The 18,035-nt window shown below is 60.6% G+C and overlaps 1 protein-coding gene across 1 annotated transcript in view; it reads right to left on the reverse strand.

The window, feature by feature from the left end:
• The window catches only part of TSPEAR (thrombospondin type laminin G domain and EAR repeats), a 57,503-nt gene that overhangs the window by 7,240 nt on the left and 32,228 nt on the right, over nucleotides 1-18,035 (reverse strand). Inside the window, exons 3-9 of the mRNA XM_033856223.2 lie at nucleotides 14,453-14,691; nucleotides 12,526-12,616; nucleotides 11,168-11,324; nucleotides 9,842-9,973; nucleotides 8,946-9,172; nucleotides 7,436-7,622; nucleotides 6,272-6,501 (exon numbers count right to left, since the gene is read on the reverse strand). Of these exons, the coding sequence (XP_033712114.2) occupies nucleotides 6,272-6,501; nucleotides 7,436-7,622; nucleotides 8,946-9,172; nucleotides 9,842-9,973; nucleotides 11,168-11,324; nucleotides 12,526-12,616; nucleotides 14,453-14,691 (1,263 nt within the window). The remainder of the gene's footprint in view (nucleotides 1-6,271; nucleotides 6,502-7,435; nucleotides 7,623-8,945; nucleotides 9,173-9,841; nucleotides 9,974-11,167; nucleotides 11,325-12,525; nucleotides 12,617-14,452; nucleotides 14,692-18,035) is intronic.

An 18,035-nucleotide genomic window follows, 5' to 3' on the forward strand; every position in this document is an offset into this window, starting at 1 on the left:
GACACTCGGGCCCGCGGGGCCGCCAGCCTCATCTGCTCTGTGGCCGCTTCATAGTCGACCGACGTTAAAGACCCGCACGAGTGTGCAGTGACACGCGCGCCAGCTCTGGCAGGTCGCAGAAACCACCAGAGAGGCCGGTGGGTGAGATCGCCAGCTCCTCCCACCCCGGTGCTGATGAGACCACGTCAGTGGGAAACGCCCACACCCGCACACACACCTGCACACACGTGCACGTGTGCAGACACACAAGACACCTGCATGCACACACCTGTGTATACACGTGCACACACCTGCATGGACACGACTTTACACACAATCCTGCATGCATACAAGTGTATACACGTGCACACACCTGCAGGCACACAAGCTTTTATGTACACGCCCACCTGTATACACCTGTATGCCCTTATACCTGATGCACACACATGCATTGTGTATATACATGCAGACGCTTGCAAGCACGCACGTGTACACACCCACACAGGACAAGGGGCCAGGGCTGGTCTGAAGAGGGGGTATCCCACAGATTGCCAGGGCTGCCTCCCAGCTCCGACTCACTCCACCCTCCGCTCACTTGCCTTGAGCCCCAGCGCGGAGGGGGAGAGGCGTGCAGATGGGGGTCGGTGAAGGGGCTGTCAGGGCCTGGGAAACGGGGAGAAGGGCCAGGAACCCAGGAGGAAGGACGGGGGCGTGGCCAGCGGCAGGGAGGTGGGGAGGAGCATCCAGGTGGGCGTGGCTTAGCGCGGGCGGGGCGGGGAGGGGAGGTGTGTTCTCACCCTACCTCTGCTGTCCGCGCAGCTGCGTCAGGCGCCAGATACAGCAAGTACGCGGCGCCTCGTTCAATTTGAATTTCAGATAAGCAATGGTTCTTCAGTGTATGTGTATGGACACGCTTTTACTAAACAATGATTCGTTGTTTATCTGGAATTCACATTGAACTGGGTGTCCGGTATTTTATCCGCCAGAGGCTGGCACAGGCCAGCATGGGGCCCCCGGCTCACAGTCACCGGCTAGCGATGAGCTCTCCTCGCAGGGTGGGACCAGCACCTGCGCCCTCAGCCAGAGGCTGCGCTGCCCCCGCTCGGAAGCGAATGGGGGACCGTCCCCACCCAGGGCTGCTCCAGCCTGGGCAGGGCATGAGCGGGCCTGAGGCCCCGCTGTCAGGCCGCTCCTGGACTCTAAGCACATTAGGGACTCATCAGGGAGAGAAGAACCCTGCCTGGCGCCGGATCAAGGAGGCCAGGCACCTGCTGGGCTGGTGGGCCCTTCCCGCCCTCCTGAGCGGAATTCCCCCGGAGCTCTGCCCTGGAGTCCCCTGGCTGCGGGCCTGGCAGGCTCTGGAACACCTCGAGGGACGATGGTGCTTCCAGGACTTGGCAGCCGGGAGCACCTGGAACCCCTGACGGCCTCCCTTGAGGGTGGGTGGGCTCCCGGTAACCAGCGGATCCCTTGCTGGGGAGGAGGCTCTCAGGTTCCGGCTCTGATGGAGCAAAGACCCAAGGTCTGGGAGTGCCTGGGGAGGGAGGGGCGGGGCGCGCTGCCTGGGGAAGGCAGGCAGCCCCCCAAAGGGCCCTGGGGGGACGCTGCCATTCCCACTGTGGGCAGCTGGCTAAGGTGGGTGAGGGTCCCATCCTAGGAGGCTTCAGGGGGTGCCCCTCCCAGCTCTCCCCTGGCCCAGCAGCCCCTCCAAACCTTGCTCCTCCCCAGGCCGCCTGGTCCACTGCCCGCTCCTGCCTCACAGAGCAGACCCGAGGCACAGGAGGAAGCGCCAGGGCCCTTGCCAGCACCTGAGCCCGGCCCCTCCCGGCGCTGACTGCTGAGGGCGCTCTCACACCACCCTCCTTACAGACGCGCCTCCTTTTCCTTCGTTTCTGGACGTCTACATTCCCGGTGGAGACTACGTTTCTGACAAGCCCACAGCTCCACCCTCATCCCCAGACACCCACTGATAGCTCTGGGCAGCGCCTCTGCCCGTCCCCTCCACCTGCCCCGACGCACGGCTTCCTGGGGTCACTGGCCCTCTCCACTGGGGCCCCTGTCAGCCCTCAGCTGCGCCCCCCCCCCCAGTCTCCCACTGCTCTCGGTTCTCTTTTCTGCCAGCGGCACCTCCATCAGCCCCGCCTCCCAGGCGATAAAGCCCGCCATCTTGGTCCACCATTCCCCTCCCCCCTCCCCCGGCCCCTCCGTTCTGGGTCTACACGTGATGACTGTGACCACAGGCCCCACAGCCAGACAGCTCAGGGAGCAGAAACCCCAGGGGCTGGAGGCTGGATTTCTGTGGATAGAGCCCATCCTTCCTGCACACACCCCGCTCGGACCTCCTTTGGTTCAAGATGGCGAGCCCAAGTGGTTGGAGCTGTGGTCTCTGCCACCTGAGGAAGGTTCCAGGATTCCTGGTGGGAGAGGTGGGGAGGTCTGGAGGGTGGGGCTGAGGAATTCGTCCAGGGTGGGCAGCCAGCCTCCCACGTACACCTGAGCCACAGACCTGGCGTGGGCATGGCCCGGGCCCTCCCGGTGAGCTGAACTCACCCCGCAGCCCTGGGACCCCGCCCAGCGCCCCTCCCAGCACCATCCGTGTGCACAGCTTCGCAAACACCGGCGTGCGCCCTTGCCCGGCCGTCCCTCCACAAAGGTTTCCCTGCGGTGTGGGCACCTCTCCACCCACACATGCTTTCAAAGCACCGGCCTCTCCTGCTTCAAAGCCCATGGCCGTGAGAGATGGTGCAAAGCTCCAAATCAAGTGGAAACATGAAGACATCACCAGGACCTGAGAGCATTAAAACACAGTATGAAAAGTGCTGGCACAACATGAAAGTGGGACCTCGTGGGTTCTGAGGACTCGAGTGTGAAGAAACACGGGTCATAAGAGAAGGCAGCCTTCAGGCAGGGCTCCGCAGTTGTTTGCGGGCTCGGGTGGCAGCAGTGCCCCCTCGCAGCCCCCACAGTCACTCTGCCCGCTGGCCAGAGACACGCTCTCTCACAGCCACTGTGGTCCTGCTCTCGCCCGCCCTTGTGGGTGATTCTTCCAGCTGACGTCACACCCCTCAGCTGGTTCTCCTTTAGGTCCTGTAAGCCAGATGGCCCCCGCCCTGGCTCAGCAGGCACCGTCGCTGCCCCTTGGCCCCGGCCTCCCTTCTGTGTCTGAGGCCTACGGCAGGGCTGGGTGCAGACTGGAGCTGAATCCAGATGCAGCCTGAAATGCAGAGTTTCAGGGTCTCACATACCTGGAGCCGGCACACTGGGGGGCGTTCAAGGAGATTGACCAGAATCTCCTTGGGATTTGGAACATACTGCACGGGGGACAACGGCAGGAACTGAAGACTATTCTGAGAGATCTGCGGTGACTGTTTCCAAATATCTAGCAGACAAGCCGGTGGAACAGGGGAGCAGACTCCTGTGGTGTCCAGAGAGCACAGTCCTGCAGCCTGGCACAGAGGCCCGGCAAGCGGCCTTCTGGTCAACCACACAGGTCCCTAGCAGGGCTGTCACACCAAGCATGTGATATGAGGAGGGTTCCTGCAGCTGTTTGGGGAGATAATCATCCTGTAGCTGCCAACACTGTGATCCAGCCTCACCTACATCTGAGCAAGAGGCCAGTTTAGGAAGGTCTTCATCAAGGGCCTCAACCAGGTCCCCAGCTCCCCGGGGCACAGCGGCCAGTGACAACGCCACCCACTGCCAGGCTCAACGTTAAACATAAACAGAAAACTAAGGGTCCTCCAAATGTTTTATAAAAGACCTAGAACATGAGAGTCAGGCTACAACATATACATACACTCATACTGGAAGAAACTGAGCTGGTTCTAGGAACAGAATAGAATTTTTTAAAATTATATTTATCAGACTTCCTTGGTGGTGCAGTGCTTAAGAATCCACCTGCCAATGCAGGGGACACGGGTTCAAGCCCTGGTCCAGGAAGATCCCACATGCTGTGGAGCAACTAAGCCGTGAGCCACAACTACTGAGCCTGCGCTCTACAGCCCGCGAGCCACAGCTACTGAAGCCCCCGTGCCTAGAGCCCGTGCTCCACAACAAGAGAAGCCACCACGATAAGAAGTCCGTGCACCGCAATGAAGAGTAGCCCCTGCTCGCCACAACTAGAGAAAGCCTGCACACAGCAACGAAAACCCAAGGCAGCCAAAAATAAATATAAATAAAATAAATAAACTTAAAAAGAAAAGAAATTACACAAACTCTTAAAAAAATAAAATTATAATTATCTTCAGAAGTATTCAAGAAGATACCGCATTTATAGAGTAAATACAGAATGCCGTTAAAGGGAAGAGTTCTTGGATATTAAAAACACGATTCCTAGCATTACAAGAAGATGCTCATCAACAGGATTAGAGAATAAAGGTAAGGAAAGCTTCTAGGTTGTAGAAAAAGAAAAGATAGATTCAATCCAGGAGATCCGAAAGCTGGCTAACCGTTCTAGAGAGAGGGGAGCGTGAGACGATCAAGAAAAACTAAGAAAATCTCCCAGGCCTGGGGATGCACGCCTTCAGGTTGAAAGGGCACTGAGACCAATCAGACAGGAAGCACAGGAAACCACTGCGAAGAAGCCTGTGGGCACTGAGGGCAGAGAAGATCATAGGAAAGGCACCTGGGGAGGCAGGGGCTGCCCTCAGTGTTTCCAAGGAAACTTCCCCCCTAAAATCCTGCACGCGGTACATGAGGCAGGGTAAGGGATGCAGCCACCATGAGTGTCCACACTTCCCGCCACAGAAGGTCGCCCTCACTGGGATGAAGCCGGCGAGGTCACGGCTTCCCCCAGCCTGTGGCTGTGCTGTCGGGGCACGTGGCCCACGTGGCTGCGGAGGGCGAGGGGTGAGCGCTCACCCTCAGCCCAGGATTGACGTGGGCTCACTCTGCTCGACACCCATTGGCTGGTCCTGGTCACATAACCTGGCTGAGCTGCAGGGACGCTGGGGAGTGTCGGGGAGCACCTGGAAGGCGGGGTGTCCTTGAGGTCAACCAGAACACCGGACATCAGATTTGGACACGGTGGCTCCAGCCAAAGATGGCGGTAAAGGAAAGTTCCAGAAAGGGGACCATTGTCAGTTCTAGAGACAGTCAGCCCGGACAGCACAGGCAGGAGGGCCCAGGAGGGGGGTTATGGGAAAAGAGGGAGGGGTCTTCACGGGCGCACACCGGCCAGAGGCCTTGCAGACGCGATGGGAGCACCAACACGCGGGTGGAAACTCAGGAGGCACTGAAGACGCGGTGTTCACAGCGGCTCTCGGGGATGGGGATGGCCAGCAAGAAGCCGGGGGACGTTACCATGTGCAGAGACGGGGGTTTTCTTCCCCAGAAAGGAAAGGAGAGGGAGGGAGGGACTTCAGAAAAAGCAATTAGGAGCTTGTCGAAAAACATTATGTGCAGCACATGGGGTCCACGTATGAAGTGAGCCACGTGTGGTGGGCTTGTGGCATGAAAGGAGAGTCTGAACTGCATTCAGGGACTGTCCCCTGGGGTGGCACGAAGGTCATCCCACCACTGAAGCCACTGAGAAGGGAGTGATCACAGCCACACCCTCGGCTCTGCGCGAACGACATTGGGACGCGGCCAGGACGATGCAAATGCCGACAGTGGCTCTCGATTTTAGAATCACCCGTGGGGGCTCGGCCTGGGGTCTGACACTGAGAGGGACAAGCTGGGCGGCTTGGAGGGAGGAGGCCGAGGGAAGGTGGGAGGAGGGTTGGGGCCCCACATCGTCACCCTAGACCACGGTGGGCGTGAAGCGGGGATGCCGACGCCGCCCGCTAGCCCGGGGCCCAGCAGCTCATGCGTGGTTCAGCCGGGCATCTGGGGCCACGCCACGTAATAAAGGCTTCTCGCTGCCTCAGTCAGAGGTCCCTCCAGGCAGCCCACGACAGCGGGGACCAGCTGAGGGACACTCAAGGTCTGCAGGGAAGGTGGACAGTGCTGCCCCACAGCTGACCAGGTCAGAGGCCAGCTGCCTGCTGCTCCAGGGCAAGAGCCTGGCGCCCACATAAAGGTGGGTCAGACCGTGAGGGCCCCCAGGGGCCAGGGGACCCGGCTGAGCAGCCGGGCTGCCGGAAACTCCGTGCCAGGGCAGCCCTCCCGCCTCATTTAGGGCTCCCAGGCTATATTCGGGGTCCCAGGGGCTCGGCCTGAGCCTTATTCTGGGGAGGCGCCTGGGCGCGGAGGCCCGGGCTGGGGCCCTGGTCCTGGCTCATGCGGCCCGGGTCCTGCGTCGCCCAGGCGCCAGGCAGAGGTGCGGGGCCGGCAGGGAGCGCAGGGTCCTTACCAGGAAGGACTGGAAGAGCTGGAAGCTGCCGCCCAGCCGCACGTACAGGTGGGACTGCAGCTGCGTGGACGTGCCGTTGAAGGCGTTGGCCACGGCCAGGAAGGCGTAGGGCCCCACCGTGAAGAACTCCCAGTCGCAGGCGCCCGACGTGGCGACGGTCTGGTTGGCCTCGAAGAGCCGGGCCCCTGGGCTCCACTTGTAGATGACACTGTAGATGTTGTGGTCGCTGCCTGGAAGCCGAGCGCCATGGAGGGAGGGAGACGGGCTGCCGTGGCCTGGAGACGGGCTGCCGTGGCCTCGCGGCGGCCTTGGCAAGACCCTGCCCACCCGGACCCTGCCCCAGGCCCTGCAGCCCGTCCAGTCCAGCCAGGCCCTGCTCTCCTGCACCCTCCCCAGGCCCCCAGCAGTGGCAACGCCCTTCACGTGACCTTCCTGCCTCTGTGCCCCGATGAGAGCCCTCAGGGGCCCCGACTTCGGATGGCTCCAGAGCCCCTGAGGCCTTGCAGCACGCTGGAGGCGGGACCCCCGCCCTCCCCAGCCTCACCCCTCACGCTGTCCACCATCCCCTTTGCGCTCCCCGCCGCCGGTCAGGCCTGCCCGGAACGTGCTCCCTGGAGCTCCTCACCCACCCCCAGGGCTGGGCCAGCCTCTCCCGGGACACTCACTCCCATGGGGGGTACTGGGTGGCGGGCTCCTGGGGTCCTCTCTGCCTATGAGCAGTGGTGGGGTCTCCTCCCTGGCCCCCCGCCCGCCGCCAGAGTTCCCCGGCGGGTGTAGACTCAGGTGATCGCTGAGCCGCAGAGCCTGCCGAGGCCAGAGGTGCCCTGCAGGGCCGACTGCCCCCCGGGGCCCTGTCCCCCAAGAGCTACAAGGCAGGGAAGGGCTCACCGTGGCCACGCAGGGCAGTCACCTGGCCCAGAAGCCAGGTTTCCCAGGCCCTCCCAGGACTGTCCCCCACTGCATCCCACAGAGTTTGTGCCCAGAATGGAGAAGGGCAGGGACGCCCTTACCTGGACAGATGAGGGGGTGCCCAGGTGTGTCCTCCCTCAGACGCCACTGTCAGATTGCCAAGCCACGTGTGGTTTATTACACATTTTTAATGAGATACACTGAACCCTGCAGGTGACCCTGCCCTGGCCCTGGAGCCCAGGCCATAGCCCCTACCTTCCCGGTGGTTGGCCACGGCCAGGAAGTGCTCCCCGGACACCTCGAAGGCCTCCCAGTCCCGGGCGCCGTGGGTGAGGACCCTCTGGTACGGTGCGAACCTCCGCCTTCTCTGGCTCCATTTGTAAATGACAGAGAACTCCTGACCCTTTTCATTCGGTTCAAAATTAGCCACAGCCAGGAAGATCTGGGGAGAGGACCGGGACAGCGTTCTCGTGATCTGCGCGAGGGGTCCGGCACTCGAGGCTTCTGAACACCGGCCTCGGGACAGGGGCTGAGCCGGGACTGATGGCCTGGGGCGGGCCCAAGAGCCCACGACTGACTCTCCGGATCTTCATCACATTAAGACCCGCAGCCGCATCCGCATGTAGCAGCCCATGAGCTCCGTTCCTGTCTCCCAAGCCCAGGAAAAGCTTTACGCACGGAAATGTTCTTCAGCACCGGGTGAAGAGGAAAACTCTTAACGCCCTGCTGTCTCAGGAAGCACATGTTTGTCACGCAGTCGAGGACAACATGGCAACGCCCTACGTGTGACGTGAGCTGGAGGCCAGATGGTGGGTCGTGTGATGAGGCAGGAGCCGGAAGCCCGGGGGTGGGGCATGCTCACGGCGGCTGAAGCAGCCCCAGGTACATTCTGCCGCTGCTTAGGGGACGGGGCAGACCTTTTTCTTAGTTTTCTGAAGTTCCCAATTTTTCTTTGATATCAAGTTGTTTTTTATAATGAAAAAATATAAACCTTTAAAATGTCATCAACCATAAAACCAGAGGGCTAGTCACCCCTTCACCAGGCTGGCTGGGAGCGCAGGACCCTGAGGGTCGGCAGCGACGGGGAACAGAGGTCTGTCTGTTTCGCTCAGTTTTGTCCCCCGTGGGGGGGGACACCTGCCCAGATGAGGGCAGGGCTGCACCTGGCACACGTGTTAGTGAGCAAGTGACTTGGGGGCGGGCTCGGGGAGGTAAAGAGAAAACTCTCACAAGGGGATGACCCTCTTAGCCACGACCCGTGGGCCACTGCTCAACACAGCCCTGGTGGAAGGAAGGGGAGGCCGCCCGCGAGGCTTCCCACCCAAGGCCTCCGGGCCAAGCTCACCATCCTCACCTGTCCCTCCATTAGGACATCACGTGTCCCCAGTGTGTATGGAGCGAGTAAAGGAAGGCTGGGAAGGGAGGCCTATTTTCATTCTGACGTGACGTCCGCCCTGCTGACTGGTTTAGGTCAGATTATCTCCAAGGTTTAAGGAGGCAGTGGTGGGTCTGCACGGAGCTGGGGAGCATCTCAGACATGGGCTGATCTCTATTTTGCGGAAGCCAAACAGACTTTCTCAGTCACATTCTGGACTCAGAGATGCAGCCGCGCCTGACTTTAAAAGGCATTTAGAACCTGCACGAGGCTTCGAAACCAGTAGAGGTTCCTTTCCCCATAAAATCTACGTAAGGAGCCCCAACCTTTGGGCTCTGTGGCGTTTCCCAAGGTAAAAAGGATCGAGAAAGACTCCGAATGCAGACTTGCCTTTTTTCCAATGGTGAAATGTCTCCAGGACTGCGCTTGGTGCGTGGGAATGTCCTGGTACGAGGAGAACTTCCCGTCGGCCCATTTGTAGATGGCGGACGTGGTTTTCCGGTTGGCAGTGGCCACGAAGAGCCCGGCCCCGGGGATGACGAAGACCTCGATACCCAGTGTCTCCGAGTTCGTGAACAGGCTCTGATGATCCTCCACGTACTCCAGCCTTTCTTTGGCTTGTGATAGAGACCCAGAGACCCAGTTAATGCTTCCCAGGACAGAAGCCTGGACGGACGTCCAGGGGTGCAACTCCAGGGACCGGGGCCATGACCCGGAGCACTGTGGCCTTGAGCGCCGTGCCGCCCTCACCAGGAGGCCCGGCAAAGGAGCCTCTCACCCCCACACAGGTTTTAGGGTCTGCAGAGCCCCCAGGGATACTAGTCGGGTGGAACTGACACGTCAGGTCCCTACTAGATGTTTCCCACGGCTCGCGGCTTCCACGAAAGGCTGTGCCCTGATGGGAACTAGAGAGTAGAGGCCACGGCTCGGGGACTTTCCCCCGGAGCCAGTTCCCATTTCCCGAGGACCCCCTTGGGGAGCATCACGGAACCTCTCCTCACCTCCCCGCCAACAGAACCACTCCCGGGCTCCCGGCACCATCGCGTCCAATGTTGACCCGAGTGGGCGGCGAGGGTAGGAGAGCAGGTGGGGCTCCTGGAGCAGGGCTAGCCCCCTCGGGGAGGTTCGAGAGCTGAGAGCCGGCCAGCCTACCCGTAGGGCCCAGGAGGGCACACATTTCCAGGTGAGGCACGCGGGCTCACTGCTCCGTGGGGGGGTCGTCCCTGTCCCTAAGTATCGCTGGCTCTGAGAAGACCCCGAGGTCCCCAGAGCCCCACCCACCTCACCTGCTAACACGGAGACCCACTCGCTGCCCACGCACATGTATAGCCCCTTGCGGCCGGCGTCAAACCAGAACTGGGCGTCCTCCGCTTTGGTACACGGCGGCCGGGATCCCAGCGTCACCTTCATGTCGGTTTCTGCGGGGAGGCAGGAAGATGGGTGTCCAGTGGGCACGTGCTACCCGGAGGAGGGCAGAGGCGGGAGTGTCAGGTGACCCCTGCTTTCGCCTTCAGCTCCACCCCCTGAGCGGCCAGGAACCACTCAGGGTCTCGGGCAGGGAGGGAGACCCGAGAGCCCGTGGCCTGCCTGGGGCGTCCGCACACAGGACGGCCTCCCGCCCACCTAGTTCTTCCCCGTGGCCTCAGCTCTGCTGAGAGCCCTGGGCCATCACGCCGCACGGCTCTCCGCTTCCACCTGAGACTAGCTGGTACGCGTCCACCCAGCTTCCATTCTGCGTAGTTCTGAGGCCCCTGACCCCTGACCCCGGGGCTCACGGCTTCATCCCAGGTCCAGCCCTCACCCCGATGGTGCCACTTGGCCCCTTTACAGCAATGTCCGCGCTGTGGCCCCGGCGGCCAGTCTGTGGCACTGAGCGCATCCTCGACCTCTTGAACTGCCCGGCAGAGGCCTGGGGCCAGACTCCTGCCCGAGGCCCGGCAAACAGCCCAGAGGCCGTGTGCCTCTGGGAATCTGGGGACACGGGTCCAGGATTGGGCCTAAGGGCCAGCTTGCTCAGGGGGCTCCCCTGACTCGTGAGGCTCGAGAGGGTCGGGCTGTCTCCCCGCCTCCCTAGTAGGGAGGAGGGGTTTCAGACCCTCCATGGCAGGGGATGTGGCTTAAATAAACCGTCAACACCAACTTTACACTGGGGAGGTGCAAACACAAACTAAAGACGGCAAAGCTGGGGACACTCTAGGCTGGGGGATCCCAGAAAACAGCAATGAACCTCATGAAGGTCGGGGTCCCCACGGGGGTGGGGTGCTGACGCTTGATGTCTGTTGGAGAGGAAGGGGGGAAAGGGCCCCAACGCTGCTCTGGGGGCAAAGCAGGGACGCAAGATTGTAGGCTCAGCCCCAGGTCCCAGGCGGGACGAGCAGTTAATCGAGGGCACGGTCCAGGCGGGGGTTAAACAGCCATGGGGGGCGCCCTTGGGAGGGAGGCGGGTCTGGCGGCACCATCTGCCTTCCCTGCGGGGCCGTCTGCGTCAGGCCCGGCGTTCCCTTCATGCATGTGCCAAGCGCCCTCCTGTCTTGTGCCCGGGGAGGTTGGCAGTGCCAAGGCTCCCAGGGTCTACCGTCGGCGTGGGGAGCGGGTGGCTGCGGCCTACTAACCATAGGGGTACTTCAGCACCTCACTATCGTCCGGCTTCCCCGCGAGTCCCCACAGGATAGGGGGGATGGACAGCAGGGCGAGCTCAGGATTCCTGCAGGGACAGAGCCTCAGGGTGGCGTCTGAGCCGGGCAGCAGGACCAGCTGCCTCACCAGGCCCTGCGGAGAGAGGGACAGCGCGCTGAGACCTGCACTGCTGGAGCGGGCCCCGCCCACTGGGCTCAGCCCCCCCAGCCCCCGAGGGAGGGGTGGAAATGCGGGTGCGGGTCTAAGCTCTGAAGCCAGGAGAGAGGAGTCAGCCCGTTGGGTACAGGGGGCATTGGGAGCAGTGGTGGAGAGCTGTGCACCATTCGAAGGTGATCACACCACGGAAGGGACCTCTCCTGTGGACGCCCTACAGTGACGGGTACAATGCTCATCCACCTGTATGTCCATCCGCTCGTCTGTCTGTCCATCCATCCATCCATCCCTTTGTCCATCTCTGTCCATCCATCCATCCCTTTGTCCATCCATCCATCCATCCATCCACCCACCCAAATACCCATTCATTCATCCATCCATCTATACATCTGTTCATCTATCTGCCCACCCATCTGTCCATCCATCTGTCCATCCACCATTCATCTATCTGTCCATTAGTCCATCCATCCACCCATCCATTTGTCCATCTCTGTCCATCCATCCATCCCTTTGTCCATCCATCCATCCATCCATCCACCCACCCAAATACCCATTCATTCATCCATCCATCTATACATCTGTTCATCTATCTGCCCACCTATCTGTCCATCCATCTGTCCATCCACCATTCATCTATCTGTCCATTAGTCCATCCATCCACCCATCCATCCAAGCATGCCATCGGTAAATATTCAGAGCGTGGTTCTTTACACGGGACACGGCAAGAAACAAAAGCCCTAACCCTCATGGAGCAAGGTCCCCCCCGCTCCCCTGCACTCTAAGGGAAAGACAGGCAATGAGCAAACACACAGCTGGTCTGAAGGTGGTCAGGGCTACAAAGACAATCTGGGGAAGGGGGTGAGAGAGCTGGGTGTGGGTGTCGTCTCCTCAGAGTGCAAGGGAAGGCCTCCATGGTATGAGGGCACAGGGCAGGGCCCCAAAGTCACAGGGAGTGTGCCATGGCAGGAGTGGGACAAATGTTCCAGGAGGAGGGCACAGCAGGTGCAAAGGCCCTGTGGTGGGAGTGTGCCCGGCATGCATGGGACTCCACGGAACCTTTATGCTCCCCATTCCCAACTGCACGTACAACAGTGTCAAACTGGGGTGCCAGACCAGTGGTGACAGCCCCCCAGGAGCACTGGTGTTGGGAGGTCCAGGCAGGCAGCTCCTCCGTAGTTACCGTGAACTGGCCTTTGGTCCTCCTCCGGCTGCCGACGAAGAACCGGGCTCCTTGCACCGATAGGGTGGCCGGGAAGGGCACATCAGCCATTCTGAAAACATTGGAGGATGGTTTTAGGGCCATGGGAGAGCAGGGTCGTGGCCTATTTACGTAGAAAAGGATGGGGGCAGCCCCGCCTGAGGCTGTATCAGTGTCCGGGGTCAGCCATGACGAGAACCACAGGCTGGGCGCCTCAAACCACAGAAGTGTGTTCTCTCGCAGTGCTGGAGGCCAGAGGTCTGAGATCTGGGTGTGCCCCCTCTGAAGACTCCAGGGGAAGGTCCTGCCGCCTCTTCCGGTTGCTGGGAGCTCCTGGAGTTTCCGGGATTGTGGCTTCTTCTCTTCTCCTCCACGCCTCCTTGTAAGGTCACTGTGTCAGGGCCAACCTACTGCTCAGCTTAGCTCGGTTATGCCTGCAGAGATGCTGTTTCCAAACGAGGTCCCATTCTCCGGTTCTAGCGGATGTGAATTTGGGGGGAAGCTCTTTGCCCCAGGACAAGGATCTCCTACAAAACCGTGTGCTGCGGAGGTGTTCAGTGGCCCCTCTCCATGTCACGGGCGTCTCCAGTGGCTCCTCCCGGCACGGGGTCCCCAGCCCGCCCCCGTCCTCTGAGCCCAGGGCCGTGAGACAGATGATGTCGGGGCCAGACGGGGTTCACCTCGGTGAGCCGGGATGTGTGGGAAGATGTGGCTGGAGTTGGGTCTTGAGATGCAAGTGGAGGCCCATCTCGGGATGGGGAAGACGTGGGACCTCCTGGAGGGGACTGCGTGGCTGGAGCCTCTGGGGGAAGAGCCAGGTGTGTGCTTCCTCTCCACTGTCCAGCACCTCCCGGACCGTGATGCCACGTCCTCTAGTCAAAGCACCTGCTCCGTCCAGGGTCTGCCGTCTGGCTGCCGCTGGCCGTGGCAAGGTCCCAGAACGCCTGCGCTCCGAGCACAGCTCCCAGGCTTCCTGGGTCCGGGTGTGAGCCCTCCGCGGCGCCGCAATGAGCTCCAGCACCCGCACCGCCAGCCTTGTCCTCCTGCACATGGCCCCCGTCACAGAACTGCCCCACCGCGGCTCTCCCACCTGAGCCGCCGTCTCCCTATAAAGGCCCCAGTGTATTCGGGGCATGGGTGGGCGGAGTTGTGATAGAGGCATGTTTAAACAGCGTGTGCGTGTTAAGGAGAATCTTTTATTCCAACAAGTTTCATAATGACAAAGCAGAGTGAGAGTCTACCTTTGAAAGGAATATTTGTCATAAGGATAGATTTAGTGTAAAGGGACCATTTGTGATTAAGAAAGAAAGGGTGGCGAGCCCCAGCCAGCGAGGAGGGACGCTGAGGGCCGGTGGGGGTCGTCCCCGCCCAGCTTACCCGGGAGCCAGGCCATGGGGACCAGGCCACGGCCAGGACAAGAGATGGGCTCGGGCTCTCGAGTGCCCGGGGTTGCGTCAAAGCTATAAGGTGATGTTCTGGTGAATATTTACTCCCTCGTCCCAGAAAAGGAAACTGAGTCAGAGAGGTTAAGTGATGGGTTGAAAGTCAGAAAGCAAGACCTGGGCCTCATCGGGCGGCAGCTCCTTTTGGGCTCCTGGTGCCCGAGTTCACCCTGACCTTCCTCTGGGCCTTGCCTCGATGCTACCGACTCCGCAGCCGCGTAGATGGGTCGAGTCCCATCCCCCAGCCCCAGCGGGCAGGCCGCGGCCCCTCCCCGCCCGGGCGCTCCCGCCCATCGCCGCCTCTCTGGGGGGCGGGGCCGTTCCGCGTCCACCAGCCAATGAGCCTGGCGCTCCTCCTCCAGCCTGACCCCCCGGCCTTCGGCGGAGCTCCGCGGGCCAGCGTGCGCCCTGCGAGCTCTGCTGGCAGCACCCGGCCCCTGCCACCCCTCCGGCGCCGCGGTACCTACATGTCCACGGGGAGGCCGCAGTCCCTGGTGAGGGAGAAGGAGCCTTCGGACACGGCCAAGACCAGCGTGTGCCACTGGCCGTCCGTCAGAGCCGGGCCGCGGAAGGACACGCGGACCTGCCAGGCGCGCGCGCCGTCCTCCCTGAGGAAGAGGAAGTGCAGCTGGGTGGGCGAGTAGCGCAGGCCGAGCAGCAGCGAGTCCCGCTCCTCCGCCACCACCGTGAACAGGTACTCGTTCTTCTGCAAGAGAGGGGCCAGCGGGGGCGGGGCAGGGAGGGGGCAGGTGAGGGGGGCAGGTGAAGGGGGGCAGGTGAGGGGGGCAGGTGAAGGGTGGCAGGTGAGGGGGGGCAGGTGAAGGGGGCAGGTGAGGGTGGCAGGTGAGGGGGCAGGTGAAGGGGGGCAGGTGAGGGGGGCAGGTGAGGGTGGCAGGTGAAGAGGGGCAGGTGAAGGGGGGCAGGTGAGGGTGGCAGGTGAAGGGGGGCAGGTGAAGGGGGGCAGGTGAAGGAGGGCAGGTGAGGGCGGCAGGTGAGGGCGGCAGGTGAAGGGGCAGGTGAGGGGGCAGGTGAGGGGGGGCAGGTGAGGGGGGCAGGTGAAGGGGGCAGGTGAGGGGGCAGGTGAAGGGGGGCAGGTGAGGGGGCAGGTAAAGAGGGGCAGGTGAGGGTGGCAGGTGAAGGGGGCAGGTGAAGGGGGCAGGTGAAGGGGCAGGTGAGGGCGGCAGGTGAAGGGGGCAGGTGAAGGGGGGCAGGTGAGGGGGCAGGTGAAGGGTGGCAGGTGAGGGTGGCAGGTGAAGAGGGGCAGGTGAGGGTGGCAGGTGAAGGGTGGCAGGTGAGGGGGCAGGTGAGGGGGGCAGGTGAAGGGGGGCAGGTGAAGAGGGGCAGGTGAAGGGTGGCAGGTGAAGGGGAGCAGGTGAGGGCGGCAGGTGAAGGGGGCAGGTAAAGGGGGGCAGGTGAGGGCGGCAGGTGAACGGGGGCAGGTGAGGGCGGCCGGTGAAGGGGGGCAGGTGAGGGCGGCAGGTGCAGGGGGGCAGGTGAGGGCGGGTCTCTGGGCCGCAGCGCCTGAGACAGTAACCAGGGTCTGTGATGAAACCAAATGCACCACTCACACCCATGAGGACAGCTACTGTCAGTAAAACAGAAAATTGCAAGTGTTGCTGAGGATGTGGAGAAATTGGAGCCCTTGTGCGCTGCTGGGGCGGGGAAGGCAGCAATAAAATGGTGCAGCTGTTATAGGAAAGAGTATGGAGGTTCCCCCAAAAATTAGTGTGGAATTACCATCTGACCTAGCAATTCCACTTCTGGGTGTATCCCAAAAGGACTGGCAGCAGCCTCCTGAAGAGGTACTTGTACACCCGTGTTCACACGAGCATCGCTCTCAATAGCTAAAATGTCAAGGCAGCCAGTGCCCATCGATGGAGAAATGGATAACTAAGGTGTGGTCCATTCATGCAATGGGATATTGTTCAGCCTTAAAAAGGAAGTTCTGACGTCAGCGTGGATGAACCTTGAGGACCTGATGCTCAGTGACGTAAGTCAGTCACAAAAGGACAGGTTGTGTGCGGTCCACTGATGTGAGGTCCCTGGGGGACCCGGATGCACAGGGGCCAAAGGTGGGCGGTGGGGCGGGGGCTGGGGGCAGTCGTGGGGAGCTGGTATTTAATGCGTGTAGAGTTCCAGTTTGGGGAAGATGAAAGGTTCTGGAGATGCACGGTGCTGATGGCTGCACAACAGCGTGACTGTCCTTCATGCCCCTGAGCTGGATGCTTCAAAGGGTTAAAATGGGAAATTTCACGTCACGTGTATTTTACCACAATTTAACGAACCTCGCGCCACCCGCCATTGTCGCGATCTCCAAACGCCAGCAACCCCAGCTCGGACCAGGGAGAGACCATATATACTTGACTGTACGTAAGTGCAATTTACAGTCTGTTCATTTCTAGCCTAACACAATAAAAAGCGTAAACAAATGAAAGTGATTAAACCTGAATGCTAAGCAGATACGTTAAATATAGAATGTAGTTCTTTAGCAAGTCTTTGCCCATGTAAAACTATCAGTGAATTCCACGCAACTGTTACACTAAAGAAGTGGAAAAACTCCATGGTCCTCATGGTTAATTTAACACCTAATTTAGCAAAATCAATTTGCACAGCTTGGGTCACATGGCCTCTGGCCACTCTGGGCGCTGAGGGGACACGTGTGGCCCCTGCACTTATCTTCCATGTGAAGGGCGCCTTCCCGTGAGCCAAGTCTCAGGAAGTGCACGGAATGGGTGGAAATGACACAGTAGGACAAAATGCTCACAGTGTGGCTGGGCCCGTGAGGCGGGTGGCTGGGACGGACGGTGACGTCACAGCCAGGGCCTCCGGGTGGACGGGCGTCTTTACTCCCCCATGTTCACGTCCCAGGACCCCGGAGCCTGAGCAGGCGCTGACCTTCTTGGAGAGGGCAGGGGCCCCACCCAGAGGGGTCAGGCCACTGACCTTTGGGGTTCTCAGTCCCTCACCTCTAGGAATACTCCTGGCTGGAGGAGACCAGTGTCTGGTCAGAACCCTGTGTTTCCCCCCAGTGAAGGTGAGAGACAGGAATTGGGTCATGTGATGAAGTAAGTTTATTTATCCGGGTGCCTGAGGAGGTGCTGACAGGATGGAAGTGGAAGCCAAGTGACGCAGGCAGAGGAACTGGGAGGGGCACAGGTGACCCAGAGGCAGGTGGAGGTGCAGCAAGGTTGGGGTTCCCGGGGCAGGATCAGAGGTCAGTCAGGCCAGGACAGTGGGGACGAAGGGGACCCTGTCCCGAGTGGGGGCAGCCGCCCAACCCAGGTCAGCACACGGGCTCGCAGCACGCAGGTGTGCAGCAGACAGGTGTGCAGCAGACAGGTTTGCAACAGACAGGTGTGCAACACAGGCTTGCAGCAGACGGGCACACAATAGGCCTGCTGGCAGGGGGAGCAGGTGTGGCAGGGGGGCTCCCACACTCGCCCTTCCTCCTTGGGGTTGAGAGCTGGCTGCAGGAGCCCCTCATTAGTGCAGGCGTAGTTTCTACAATAGTTTTCCCTCGTTAAACTTGTGAGTGTAAATATCCTGAGTTGCAGGATGTTTTCCCTTCGCTCCTTTGTTTGGCTCCAGAAAGTCATGGAAACTATTGAGGCAAGATTATGCTGAGTGTGGTTTAGAGGTGAACACCTCTCTAAATTGATGCATTCTGTTCCATCTCTCCTGTGTTTGGGGTACTTTTAATATCAGTTTAACTTTTAAGCGTTTTAAAATGTAAGTGTAGCCTGCGTGCCGCCACTACTGAGCCCGCGCGCCTAGAGCCCGTGCTCTGCAACAAGAGAAGCCACCGCAGCGAGAAGCCCGCGTGCAGCAACGAAGAGTAGCCCCCGCTCGCCGCAACTAGAGGAAGCCCGCACGCAGCAACGAAGACCCAACGCAGCCAAAAAAAAAGAAGAATCTTAAGTGTAAACTGACATTGGCACATCTTATAAAATGCAAGTGGTTCAGAAGATTGGACCATAGAGTGGGTCTAGGGTCACGTTCCAGCAGGGCCTGGTGTGAGACCCAGGCTCTGCCAGCAGGAGGTGAGGGATG

The sequence above is a fragment of the Tursiops truncatus genome, chromosome 4 (assembly GCF_011762595.2).
Source record: "Tursiops truncatus isolate mTurTru1 chromosome 4, mTurTru1.mat.Y, whole genome shotgun sequence".
Lineage (NCBI taxonomy): Eukaryota > Metazoa > Chordata > Mammalia > Artiodactyla > Delphinidae > Tursiops > Tursiops truncatus.